Below are 14,664 nucleotides of genomic sequence, written 5' to 3'. Positions count from 1 at the left end.
CCTGCTAGCTTACGTAAGCTAGTTTAGATTAAAGTTTCGGCTTTGCTAACGACACCGTAGTGTTAACCAAAGATTCTAGAGTACTACACTCATTTTTAGTATTCAAGATGCATTCAATCCAAAGTCATGTCTAGTGAGACGGCTCTATTTAGGGAGGGAGGCAGCGGGCAGCTGTCTTCTGTTTCGAACAGAGCCTATGATTATTTGCAACTCTGCAGGTTGCGGATTCACTTGCAGACGCGCACACACATTGAGCTCTACCAACTATGTTGTGTCTCCGCCCTTGATAACACCAACTAGTAGCCAACCATGTAGGCTATATCTTGATCGAGATTTTTTCTCACAGAAAACTGTGTCCGGCCTACACTCCCAGTCTGGCAGATCCGACAGATCAAAACAAAAGCCAATGGTTCAGTGTCATCCTTGTTGGGCTACATGCCCACATTGTTTCGTGCAGCCCGGTCTTTCAGTGTCCCGGGAATCGTTGACACAAAATTACTGAAGAAAAAAAAGATAGTGATGTTCACTTTATAACTTTATCACATAAAAAAACATTAAGTTCTATTTTGGACTGAAAGGCAGAGTGCCATCGCAGCTTTGCCCCGGTTAGATGGTAGAAATATCATGGGCAACTTTGCTGCATGGTCCCAAATAAGGTATCTGTGCAGTTGCACAGTTTGCCCCTTAAGTACATTTAAATGACTTGTAAATAAGTACTAGTTTGATAACTGACTGAATTTATGCCGTCCAAACTCATGTGGAAGTAATGATATTACCATTATTGATACAAGGATACAAGGAAGTTTATTGTCACATGCATATAGTTACTGGAAGTAAGAAATGCAGTGAAATTATGTCTGGTGTCAGCCTATTTGTGCAAAGTGGGGGGGGGGGGGGGAAAAGTGCAGTAGAAGAGGGGTTTAGTAGATTAAGTGGCAAGGGCTGCACAAGAAAGGTGAGGGAGGATAGGAATTGGGGGGGGGGGGGGCACCAACAAGGAGCACCCAAGAGCAACAGGGGCAAGGAAAAACTCCCTTACCAAGGAAGAAACCTTGGGCAGATCCACGGCTCAAGGGGCTAACCCAACTGCCAGGGGTCTTGGTGTGTGTGTGGGGGGATGACAGGGGAGATGTGATAGTGTGCTGTGTATGTGGGGAGAGGGCAGTGTGCAATATGTGTGTTGGAGAAGCTTCCTCATGAGACAATGTGCTGTGTATTGGGGCAACAGTGTGCTGTAAGTATGTTGGGGATGTGTGTTGGAGAAGCTTCCTGATGAAATAATGTGCTGTGTATGTAGGGGAGGGGGGGGCAGTGTACTGCAAGTATGGTGAAGGGACTTACTATTGCAAGCAGAGTACTGTATGTATGATGTATGTGAGTGATGAAGATGTGTGTGTGGGCGGGGGGGGGGGGCAACAGTGTGCTGTAAGTATGTTGGGGATGTGTGTTGGAGAAGTTTCCTGATGAAATAATGTGCTGTGTATGTAGGGGAGAGGGGGGGGGGGGGCAATGTACTGCAAGTATGGTGAAGGGACTTACTATTGCAAGCAGAGTACTGTATGTATGATGTATGTGAGTGATGAAGATGTGTGTGTGGGCGGGAGGGGAGTGTAGCAGTGACTGTGTGTGTGTGTGTGTGTGTGTGATATGCTATGGCTCAGCTGCACAGCAGTTCTAGTTTAGTCCCATTTCTATGGGTCCCATTCACAACTTACTCAAACAACTCAAAGTGTCTATGCCTATAATCCCACAGATCCTTGAAGCAGCAGTTACTTGTTTATGGCCTTGGAAGGGCCTGATGCAGTTCTTTAAAAATAGAGAGAGAGAGAAGGCTTTCATTACTCAATACATTTTGTTGTTGGTTGAGGGGAAGACACTGGAAGTTGGCGCAGACTCATCTAATATTTGCAAATGTGGTTGCAACCACCTGGCTGCTCTGCTGAGAAAAGCACGGGTGAGAAGGGGAGAGAGCAAAAGATTATTGTTGTGCTTGGAGGTTTTGGAAGGGAGTGAACAGCCATGTAAACTGTTAACTGTGTAAAATGTATACAAGGTGGCTAGCTAGTGGCACCCATCTACCTGGTGTTTGTTAGAGGAGCCAGATCTCCCCCAAAACCCCACTGATGCATAGTAAACCAATACAAGTGATATTTAACCATAAGCAATGACCCAACACTGAAACTGCACACGAAACAACTTCCAAACTTCCAGCATCCAAACAAAAACCTTTCTTTCTTTTCTTGCCTGCAATGTATTTCTTTCTTTTAAGTTTTTTGTTTTGTTTTGTTTTATTGACTGTGCACCGCTGCATTTTAAGTATAAGCAATGACAATGATATGACGCCCCTTTAATTTAAGCTACACTGGACACAGCATATTGAATGCGTTTGTAAAGTTTGTGGATCCTGCGTGTGCTTCTGTTATTGGCATGGTTTTTGTGTGGTAATGAATGCAGTGATGCCACATGTTATGTGTTAGAGATTAGACTACGCTAGATTACATAGGCTACTCTACATTATGGTTTGTCTGTTTATTGTATGATACAACAAAATGAAAAGCTACAGGACTGATATTCATAAACTTTGGTGGAAAAGTGTAGTTTGGGTGAAGATATTACATTTTTAAGCTAATCTGAGATTTGTGAATTTGGTTTCACGTTCGCAAAGCTGGTAACAATTTGGCCTTGACTTTATGCACCGATGTATGTGTAGGTGCGAGTGTGACAGTTTTTGCAATTAGTGGCGGTCCTACCTTGTATGATGCCCCCCACCCCCAGCAAAACCCGGATTGCTGCTAAAAATGTCTAGAATCATTGTGGAAACATGGAGGCATGGAGAACAATTGTGAGGGCTGTAAATGCAAATAAAGATGTTTCCACTGATTACGGGGTATGAATAATTTTAGACATGCCATTTTTTATCAAAATGTTTAAAAAGATGAAAAACGCTTTTTTTATTCCATGTTTCTACCACACTGTATTACAACCTTTTGGCATGTGGCAGTGTCATTTTCAGTCAGAACAAACATATTGGTCAACAGAAAATCAACATTAAATCAACAATCCCTTCAACATTAAATTAAATGTTGAAGGGATTGTTGATACGTTGAAATGTGTCGAAATTCGCCTTATTCATCCAGCAGCCATTGTAAGCCAGAACGAGGCTACTTGGCATCACATCTCAGTCCAGCAGATGGCGGTAATGCACTCTATTTGCAAACTGCCCAAAAAAAAACTCACAGAAGAAGAAAGGGTTCACTGGCCTGCCAGAACAACCTTCTTCTTCTGTAAGTTTTTTTTTGTCCAGCCGCCGGATGAATAATGCGAAAAGCGATGAATACCACAGATGCTTGGGCTCACCATCACTGCTTGCTGCTATATGTTATTTTGTATCATGACTTGATTAAAAGCCCAGTACACATTCTGTCCATTTTTGAATGTTAAACAAGATTTGGTTATGGTTATGGAATTCAGCAGACACTTTTGTCCAAATCCACTCACAAAATAAAACAATATAACAGTTAAAAATGAACAGTAAACAGTTTTAAAAAGTTGATAAGACTACATTAAGTAAAAAAGCAATAACATGATGTCAATGCAATATCAATAATGACAATTAACAATACCATAAATATACAAACCATAACTCATAAAAAACACTTAATTAATTAAGTGTTAGCTGAACAGATACATCAGTGGTCAACACAACAGACGCTCTTCAGAAGACTGTAGTGGGTGATTGGGATGTAGAGCGGGATCATAAAATTGAGTAAGTGTTCTATAGGCCAAGGTGAGGGATTTAAATTTAATTCTGGCCACTGTAGGAAGCCAATGAAGACTAACTAGGAGAGCAGTTACATGTGTCCTCTTTGGCTGATTAAAGACCAGGCATGCTGCAGCATTCTGAATCAACTGTAACAATCTCACTACACAAGCAGGCAGAACATCTAACAGTGAATCTCAACAGACCAGTTTGGAGATGACCATTGCCTGTACAAGACGTTGTGTGGGGTCTTGTGTCAGATAAGGTCTGATCTTCCTGATGTAAAGGACAAACCAATTCATGATTCAAAGCTTCATGAGGGCCATAATCCTGGATTTTTTTTTTTTTTATTTGTATTGCACACTGCGAGAGGACATATGAGGATACAGGGAATGATTTCTTGAGATAATTTTATTAGGATTGTATGGTTGTAACACATTCAGGCAATAGTAGAGAAAATGCTGTAGATAATGAATATGCACTTTTTGTACAGAGGTATGCAACATGTGTTGATGTGGTGTGTTTCTTTTAAGAAATGCACATTCTAAATCTTGTCAGTATGTTTTAACACAGTGCAATTAGCTAGTGGTAATATGCTTTTTTGACTTTACCTAGTTAACTACAGTGAGATATTTGTGAGACAGGCTGACTGAAACCTCTCCTTTAGAATTTATAAACCAGAACTTGTATTGCAGAATTTATATTTGACAGTAGTCCAATAAACAGCTGTGTCACTGCAACCACTACAGTGCTTGTATTTTTAAAAATATAAATCACTTTTTCATAGCATTTTTCCCTAAAATGCCTTCAAACAAGCATTTATGAACAGAAAAGGCGGGTAGTAGAATGCTGGCTACAATGACTGTATATTGCTATAATTTTATTGTTAAATTAACACCGAAACTAGACAAAACTACAATATATTTTGTCATTTTGGATAAGTATTATTAAGTGTGGGTTTAGACACTATTATACATAGTCAAACATCCTTTTTCACTTAAAAAGTTGAATTGTTTATGCACTCCCTTTTCTCAAAAGGTTTACATCATATTCACAAAATGGAGCATTGAGCCCTTCTGTCGCACTTTGGCTGATTCTTACAGTGTGTGCCACTCGAAGGCGAACATCACATTTAGCACCTCCAGACTCCGGGCAATCTCTTCTGGGATACAGTGTTGCAACCACAGATAATGTAGCTTCCTGTAGCGTTCAGGGCACAAGTGCAGAGGATTTCCACGACTGGAAAAAAAAACAAGTAAACTTAACCTCCAAAGCTGTATACCATTATTATCTACAAATGTCATCAGTCTTAACTTATTCATCAGCTTAGAAAACACATCATGACATGTTATACATACAAACAAAATCACAAAAACATAATGAATTCCACACATATATATAGTTTAGGTGCCAAATATGCTAAATATGTGGTGGTCATTCTGCTTCAATGACTGATGATTTCAGTCTAAAACCTAAATAAATATGTTGTATGGGATTGTTGAGTCAACTTGCCGTTGAGAATCTACAACTTTCATTTAATGTTCTTCAAGAAACTCTCATTAATCTTAAATTAGTACTGAATGAAAATAAAACTAAGTACTGTGTATATGCTATTTACCAGAGCAAGTACTGAATGAGAATAAAACTAAGTACTGTGTATATGCTATTTACCAGAGCAAGTACTGAATGAAAATAAAACTAAGTACTGTGTATATGCTATTTACCAGAGCAAGTACTGAATGAAAATAAAACTAAGTACTGTGTATATGCTATTTACCAGAGCAAGGTGTGCAAATAACCAACGTAAATGGAACATTGAATATAAATATTATGACATCTGGCTGGATGAGAAACTTACATTTAAATCACCAAATAGCCAACCTTGTAAAGAAACTGAGACAAAAATGGGTTTCTTCTACAGAAACAAAACCAGCCATCCCTATGTGTAGTAGGAAACAAATTGTTGAAGCACTTTTTATGTCAGTTTTTATGTATGGCGACTACGAAGTGATCTATAGAAATACTGCTGCTTCTTCACTCAAGGCCCTGGACAGTCTATCACTCTGGTGATAGCTATAGTACTCCACTTTTAGCCTTTTTCCAAAATGGTCGGAACGTGGCACTTTGGTTCGGAGCTTGAACCAGAAAAATAGTTGTTTTTTCCTACGAACTGGAGCGGGCGTGTCACTTTACCGTTCAAAGGGGAGAAGGCTTAAACCAGAGTCCTGCCACGGATCGGGTACCCACATAAAAGTTGCTCAAACGGATGGATTGTGACATTTCTAAAATTCACGTGCGGGGCTGCGGGCGGATAAGGAACTGAAAAATATGTTCAATATTTGTATGTCTAAATTACCATTACCACATCACAAATATGTGTTTTAGTCAACGATAGCCTACGACCTTTGACCATCACGTCACTACTGCGACGACTTCTTTCTTCGATGCATTTGGTAGTTGTAGCATTGAAGAGAGAGAGAGAGGAGTAGTTCGCACACTGAAAGAAATGACTTAAACAAAGTCTTCAGAAAGGTAGTAGTTGTAGCGTTGCCAGCATATGCATAGGCCAATAGCTATTGTTTGTGATGCTCAGGTTGTATTTTTTCTTGTAGCCTACAGTAATATTAATAGGTCTATTTGCGTAATGTTCTGATGCAGCAAGCTCTGGGCTATGGTTTGTTATTGTAAGATTTAGCCCTAACATAAAATGTTAAAGAAAAATGCACGAGTTATCAGGTGCCATAGCCTATTTAAAGGTGCCGATATAGGCTACTTGCATCGCGCAAAAGAAAGCGCACTTTAGGCTATATTGTTTATTAGCTTCAGATTTAGATTGAATGTGAAAGTTGACAGGGGCGCATTAGATATTTGTATTAGGTTTGTCATATTACGCGAAAGAAAGCACTCGTTAGGCTGTTTCATAGAGAGCCTACAGTATATTGTGATATTGAGAGGTGCGAGATTAAGATAAAGCACTTTAATTGGAATGATTTTAGCTTGTGTGCGGGCACGGGTCGGGTAACGGGCCAAATATTAACGGGTCCGGGCGGGCCCAGATTTAATTTTGATATAATCACGGGTGACGGGTCAGATCTGGTGCTGAACTGCGGCAGCGGGTCTCCAAAAACGGAACCATGCAGGACTCTGGCTTAAACCATGCATTTTCCCTCCTTATCAACTGTTGCCATGAGAAAAAAACTAGTCAACTAGCATTAGTCTGCAGGCATTAACTAATATTTACTAATATTAATTTCTGCCATTTTTATGGGACAACTGTCATGTGATTCTCCCGTTCATGCATCTCATTAACTTTTGTTTTGCATGCAACACTCATTGTTGATGACGCACCCTTGGTTTCGGTTCAAAACTGGTGGAAATGCGGGCTGGTTCACTAGATAGCACCAAGGTTCAAAGAATTCTGAACAGAACCGGTTCAAAAACTGGTTCACTGGGGGTGGAAAAATGCCTATTGTGTCCTCTACAATAAAAATGGGTTGGTCATCTTTAGCAATTGGAGAAATAAATATTGGTGTTTATTTATCTACAAAGGTGTTGTTGGGAAGTTACCATGTTATGTTTCATATATGCTTGTTTGGAATTCTGGTCCCTATCAGACCAGATCAAAGGACTGTCTGATGCTCAAGGTACCTGCAATACATTCTGAGCTACATGAACATTGGTTCCTGCGATCCCGACATCTTTATCAGCGTAATTCTAGAGATGGCCATATCACTGAGACCTACAAACTGCGTCACACCGACCAGAGGGAACTTCAGACAGACCAGAAAATGTAAACAAAGATGCTCTTGCAGAGTTTTTCGAGTTTGAGCCAGGCTAAAGCTAACTCCACATTGACTCGAGCTTCCAAGCCTTTTCCTCACCAATGAGGCCTATAGCTCATCCAGGGCTAACCTGAAAAGGGGCATCAAAAAGGCCAAGCACAACCACAAGCTAAAGATTGAGGATCCCTTCAAGAACAACTCTGACAAGGTACCTTGACAATAGCAACACCTATGTCAGAATCCTGTTCATTGACTTTAGCTCTACATTCAACACCTCATCCCCTCCAAACAAATCATCAAAATCAGTTAACTGGGCATCAATACTTCCCTCTGTAACTGGATTCTGTACTTCCTAACCAACAAAACAGTCTGTTACGTTAAGTATAAGTATAGTATAAGTATATATACTCTTTTGATCCCGTGAGGGAAATTTGGTCTCTGCATTTATCCCAATCCCTGAATTAGTAAAACACACTCAGCACACAGTGAACACACAGTGAGGTGAAGCACAACACGCAGCGAGCTGCCTGCTACAGTGGCGCTCAGGGAGCAGTGAGGGGTTAAGTGGTTTGTTCAAGGGCACTTTAGCCGTGGATGTGGGGATGGGAGAGCAGTGCTCAACCAGTTCCCCTGCCCACATTTTTCCTACTGGTCGGCATACCACTGGGCTGTGTGCTGAGCCCTCTCCTTTACCTATGACTGCAGACCTGTACATGATTCTAACACCATTGTCAAGTTTGCACTACGGTAATTGGTCTCATCAGCAACAACGATGAGAGCCTACAGGGAGGTGGTCCAGCACCTAACATCGTGGTGCACCGACAACAACCTGGCTCTCAACACCAAAAAGACCAAAGAGCTTGTTGAGGACTTCAGGAAGTCAAAAGCTAGCACACACAGCCCCATCCTCATCAACGGGACTGAGGTGGAGTGTGTCCCCAGCTTCAAGTTTCTGGTTGTCCACATCTCTGAGGAACTCTCATGGACCTGCAACACCTATACCCTGATCAAGAAGGCTCACCAGTATCTCTTCTTCCTGAGGAGACTAAAGAAGGTCTCAGATCCTGGTGAACTTCTACCGCTGTACCATCGAGGGCATCCTTACCACACTGCAAAAACTGCTTATCTAACAAAATCTAACCAAGTGTTATTAATCTTATATCAAGATAAAAAAAAAAACTAGTTGGTATGTTTTCAGTATAAAGACTTACCTAGCGGTTTCTTGTGAAATCATTTGACTTAATTAAAAAAAAAAATTGACTTATTTTAAGACATCTTATCTTGCAAACAAGCAAATTTGTCTGCCAGTGCGTTGAGCAAATTTGTCTTGATAAGACTCCTTAAAATAAGTTAGTCTTCTTAAATTAAGTCAAAATGATCTTTTGAGAGGGCGCTATAAGTCTTTTCATACTAAAAACAATACCAAATAGATTTTTTAATCTTAATATAAGATCAATAACACTTGGTTAGAATTCATTTTTTACAGTGTAACAGTGTGCTACAGGAAATATTACGTTAGTGGGTGTAACAATAACTCAAAGATACGGTCTTACCCAAGCTGGGGATCTGTCTCTCCATAATCATCAAGATATGGGGCTGGATATGTGCTTCCGCGTGTTTTACTGGCCATAAGAACAATCTCACATTCTCTCACTCTGTTGAAAGGAATTAAAAAATAAAAAGACAGGAAAGATCAGCACCATCATCAGTCTTTGCTTAGAGGTCACATGAACTACACTGACCCTACTCACCTAAGGAATAATCCCACTCCGGCCCCACAGATAGCAGCATGAGCTGTGCAGGCACCCACATATTCCCCATCCAGCTGCTTCTGACAGCAGGTGCTCTGAGAGCACAGCATATCGCCACAGAAAAGACACAGGGTAGGATGCTTTCGGTCATCATCTGATGACACAGGGCACCTCAGGGGCAAAGGAATACAGAAATAAATACAGGGAACAAAACTTTATGCTTTGCACTTTCCATAAATATTGATTTGAAAAAAACAAAAAAAACAATGGCTTGTGGTGGAAGGCAGCACGAGACAAGTCGGTAAGAGAACGGCATTGGCTATTAAGGTTAAATGGACTCCAATATTACCAAGTGGTTTATCAGCTAGTGGCAGAGTAAATACATGGCACACAATCACACTGGCACAAATCAAAACTGTTGCCATAAAAGTCGACTGGCTAAATTGGGCTTAAATCTGCATGATAACCACGCTGTGCTAATTTGTTAAAAACTGTTGCATTCAAGTTAATTCTACAAACCTAACACCACAAAAAGAATTAAATTCTGTGGGAAACACTTCTTTCCGCCACTTATCAACGTACAGGACAAACTCCCGTTACTACTTCTAAATGGATGGATGCTATGGCCAAAGGCCAGTTGTTAGTTCCCTTTCTCTTGTTGTCAAGTGGGCATATCCCAGGATTCTGATGAACTATGTAAAATCGCGATTTTTTTCATAAATCTGTTTATTGATGGAAATTCCACAGGAAATACAAAGAATAAAATGTGTATCATTAAAAAATTACAATTTTCATTTTCTTTTCCAGCCTTTTTCTTTAAACATCCATTACAAACATCATTCACCAAAATGCCTAGACCTTACATTAGGCATTACAACATTACAAATAATAAAATAAAATATACAAATATAAACATATTGGGGAGGGGGGATATCATATGTGAAATGCCATAATAATAGTACCACACATTCTCAAAAACAGAAAAAGGTATGCAAATTAGGTCAGTCCAAAAGGTATGCAAATTAGGTCAGTCCAAGAAATGCTCAGATTTCACAATCCCAGTTACAACCCTATAATTAGGCTGGGGGATAAAACTGTTTTGGCAGATTTACCAATCACATCGGTGTATGATATAGGCAGGCCAGAGGCAAGCTAAACAGATGACGACAACGCTGCAACGTTGGAAGTTCGGAATCAGTCAGTAAATATTGGTCATCGTGTTATCCAATAGCGTTCAAGTCCGGAATCAGTCAGAGTTAACATTGGTTTAGTGTTATCCAATTGCGTGCAGTGAGATTTTCAAATGCATGCTTGGTGCCGCCCCTCGAGTTGGGCCATTACATTATTCTTGGCCAGAGCCTTAATCTTTCTAGATTACCAGGGTCTGGATTTTCCAGGCTAGGGCCCGATGGTAATTGTAAAGCAATTTACAAAAGATTCACTCCTGATGCCAGACGCTACGAGTCAAGTGTCATCAAGTGTATGCAACTGATTACAACTTGTGAATGTCAGATGGAGCACTGTGAAAGGTGGCTGGACTATTAAGTTCTGCTAAATCATAAATTAAACAACTGTAGGTCAACACCAGCAGATGTATATATACTTACTTAAAGTGGCTGGCCTGGTTGAGCAGTACACTGTAATCCTCTGGAAGATTGATTAGTCGATTGCGTTTCCTTGGATACCTGGTACCATGACCATTTGTCAAGTTGTTATTAAGGTTGCATTATTTTTGGAACACTGATCATTCTTCAGTCTATCACAGGAAAGGGGAAAACTTACCTGATGGCTAGCAATTGACCATTTAATGCTTTGAAAATGGCAGGGTTCCCACACCATCTAAGACAAAAATAAAAATAAACCAAATTCAGGATGGCATGCTTCATAAACATCATATGTATGTGGTTTAAAATAACAATCTGGGGTAAATGTTGTGTATGGATATATCTGTTTTGTGTACCTCTGTATCAGGGGGTCAACCATGTCTGAGTGGTTGTGAAACAGTTGGAACAAGTTAGAGGGAAGAGCAAGGTAACAGCACAGTGCCTCTGCTTGGACCTCTGAAGTAACTACAAACAGCAACAAACAACATTACTTACAACATTCAGTAGTAAGGTAGCCACAACCACATTTACTGTATGCTACATATTTCATGTTTAAGTAGCATAGTCATCAATAAGCAACATAATTAGAACATACTTTGAGTACTTTTGACATGCATATTACAGTCTGTAGGTGCTCCTTTTTAAGTCAAGTCAATGTATTTTTATAGCACATGTAAAAGCAACAGCATTGCACCAAAGTGCTTCACATAAACAAAAGAACAAAACAAAAAACAAACAAACAAAAAAAAAAAACATTAGCGCTAGAGATAAGGGCAGTGAAACTTGTGACTGTGATATACAGTAAAACTGCTCGTGTTGGTTATTACTGGCATTTTAAGGCCATAAGGGGATTTTTCTTCATGAAAGTGTGTACTTTTGACAAACAGAGTTTTAGGGGTGCAATAAACTGCTGGGGTCAGACTGAGCTCTCACATTCCATTACTAGTCACACTTCTGAGCATTACCTGCTTTATCCAAAAGATCCTCAGGGGGGGGCACTCCTGTCAGACAGTTGAAGAACAGTGCAGCACAACGCAGAAAGGGAAGGACCCCTTTTCTCACAGAGTCCGCCACAGAATAGCCCGAAATATCAGTTCTTAAACTAAGAAGGAATAACATGAGATTACATGGCAAGAAAATCAAATATCACACAGAATGGGGCTTAAATGCATTTGCAATGGAACTTTCACACAATCACACACATGTTCAAATCTAGGCTTAAAAAGTTTTTATTGATCTCTACAACACACATCTAGTATGATTAACAATACAGTGTGGTAGCCACTTCAATATTTTGGGTGGTCCTTATTTTTAAAGTCTCCAATTGTCATGCTCTTAACCCTTCAAATTGTTCCTTTATCTAAGAAAATACAGCATGCCAATTTTTATGGCAGTAACATAATAATTACTGGTAGGTCAATAGCTTTAAACTTTGAGATGATTTTCTGTTTGATGATTTTCATAAAAACAGATCATTTGAATTGGTATTGTAACTGGCTAATTAAATTCCAAAACAATCTCCATAAAAGCATCTAATGCACCATATATTCCTGAATATGTATTTTAGATACATATTTTACATTCATATCTCAGTTTACTTATTGTAGAAACTAAATCCAAATTAATCCATCCATGACCCGGTTTAGCAGATTTACCTTTCCTGGTGGAATCAATACATATTTCTATTGATCACCTTGGTTATTGTTTGGGTTTAGAGCACATTTTTTGATCTTCATTAAAACATTCAAACAATTGTATACACGGAACCCCAAATATGTGCTACAAAACTGTATGAGGAAAAAGCATCTTCACCATTACTTGCTCAGCTTTGCTTGCAGTTGTGTTGTGTACCAAGAGCAAAATCATGGCAAAAACAAGAAGTGAAGTTTATTTGATTGGTTCCAACATACCAGAATTAGTTGGATCAAATCTGCCATCTATTAGAATGGAAGATCACTGACGGATCTATCCAGACTGCAAAAAGTCAACACTGGCTACTCAGCATCAGAAATGAGGGATTGTTGAAAACGTTGTGCTTTTTTTGAGATTGTTGTCATTGTTGTCATGCTCTGATTTCAATAAAATGTAGTTCATTTGCAGCAACTTTTAATATTACTTGCATATCACAATAACGCAGCACAGCTTAACATAGGCAATCTTCCACATGATTGAGCTACCTCTAAATATACATTTTTTGTCAACATTTTTGCATATTTCTAATTCTGAAGTTAAAAGGAACAGTTTAAGAGGTTAAGACACTAACATTTTGCAAAAAAAAAAAATGGACTTGATAAGGACCACCCTAAATAAGTGATGGTGCAAATAAGTAAGTCCAACAGTCGGGGTGGGGGGTGCAGCTGAGGATGATCACTTCCTTGTTGTCCCTGTCAAGGGTGCCATGGTCGTGGACCCCTCAACAGACACAAGCAAGATGCAATATACAGTTGAAAGGGTGGGGATAGTGCAATATCAGTATAAACTGAGGTTTAAGATTAAAAATAAATAGGCAGTTCAGTGCAATGATCATGTATTAATAATACTATTGTAACTGTAAGGTTGAAGTACACATGAGGTAGATGAGCAGAACAGGGTTGATTGACCTGTTCCGGGTGAGGGCGACTAGTGGACAGTACGTACACAAACATGGAGAAGGTGAAGAGGCAGACAGACTATGCAGAAGTCTATCTCTCCTCTACCGTTAAGTGAAGCGTTGAACAGTTCAATGGCCCTGGGGACAAATTACTTCCTCAGTCTGTCACTGAGCGAAGTCTCCAGCTGATCAGGCTCTTCTGCTTAACAATAGTGCTGTGGAGTGGATGACATTCATTGTCCAAGATGCTGATCAGTTTGTTCAGGTTCCTTTTGTCTGATATTGAAGTGATGCACTCCAGTTCGACTCCCACAACAGAGCCAGCTTTCCTTACCAGCCTATCTAGTCGCCCAGCATCCTTCTTCTTTGTGCTTCCTCCCCAGCATACCACAGCATAGAAGAGGACGCTGGCAACAACAGACTGGTAAAACATCCTGAGGAGCATACTGCAGACATTGAAGGACCGCAGCCTCCTTAGGAATGCCTCAATGGAGACTGGTAGGAGAGAGGGCTTTGACCTGCGGAAATCCACCACCATCTCCTTGGTCTTTGAAGTGTTGAGTTGAAGGTGGTTGAGTTTGCACCATTGCACAAAGTCCTCCACCAGGCTCCTGTACTCCTCCTCTTGTTCGTCCCTGATACACCTCACTTCTGCATGTGGCATGACTCGGTGTTGTAACAGAAGTCAGATGTGTACAGGGTGAACAGGACAGGCGAGAGCACAGTTCCCTGTGGAGCTCCGGTGCTGCTGATCACAGTGTCAGAGAGACAGTTATTCAGTCTCACAAACTGTGGCCACTCGGTCAGGTAATCTGTAATCCAGGATACCAGGTGAGCTTCCACACCCATCTGCAAGAACTTGTCTCTCAGTCTGAGGGGTTGGATGGTGTTAAAAGCACTTGAGAAATCAAAGAACATGATTCTCACAGCACTTTTCCCCTTGTCTAGGTGAGAATGTGTCCTGTGTAGGAGATAAGTGATGGCATCGTCCACGCCCACTTTTTCCTGATATGCAAACTGTAGCGGGTCTACTGCACGGCGCACCTGGGGTCTGAGTATGCGCAGGACCAGTCGCTCCATTGTCTTCATCACGTGTGATGTTAGAGCGACAGGCCTGTAATCATTAAGCTCACTTGGGTGTGGCTTCTTAGGGATGGGGGTAAGACATGATGTCTTC

General features: G+C 40.4%; 1 protein-coding gene across 1 annotated transcript in view; it reads right to left on the bottom strand.

The window, feature by feature from the left end:
- Positions 1 to 4,153: 4,153 nt before the first annotated feature.
- ubr1 (ubiquitin protein ligase E3 component n-recognin 1) overlaps positions 4,154 to 14,664 on the bottom strand; it is a 128,542-nt gene continuing 118,031 nt past the window's right edge. The window contains exons 41-47 of the mRNA XM_048227879.1: positions 11,863 to 11,999; positions 11,254 to 11,362; positions 11,076 to 11,132; positions 10,901 to 10,978; positions 9,294 to 9,464; positions 9,096 to 9,197; positions 4,154 to 4,999 (exon numbers count right to left, since the gene is read on the bottom strand). Of these exons, the coding sequence (XP_048083836.1) occupies positions 4,858 to 4,999; positions 9,096 to 9,197; positions 9,294 to 9,464; positions 10,901 to 10,978; positions 11,076 to 11,132; positions 11,254 to 11,362; positions 11,863 to 11,999 (796 nt within the window). The 3' untranslated portion in view covers positions 4,154 to 4,857. The remainder of the gene's footprint in view (positions 5,000 to 9,095; positions 9,198 to 9,293; positions 9,465 to 10,900; positions 10,979 to 11,075; positions 11,133 to 11,253; positions 11,363 to 11,862; positions 12,000 to 14,664) is intronic.

This window comes from Alosa alosa, chromosome 2, assembly GCF_017589495.1.
Source record: "Alosa alosa isolate M-15738 ecotype Scorff River chromosome 2, AALO_Geno_1.1, whole genome shotgun sequence".
Lineage (NCBI taxonomy): Eukaryota > Metazoa > Chordata > Actinopteri > Clupeiformes > Clupeidae > Alosa > Alosa alosa.
Note: the sequence above shows the minus strand (reverse complement) of the source record. Positions and strands in the feature narration are given on the sequence as shown.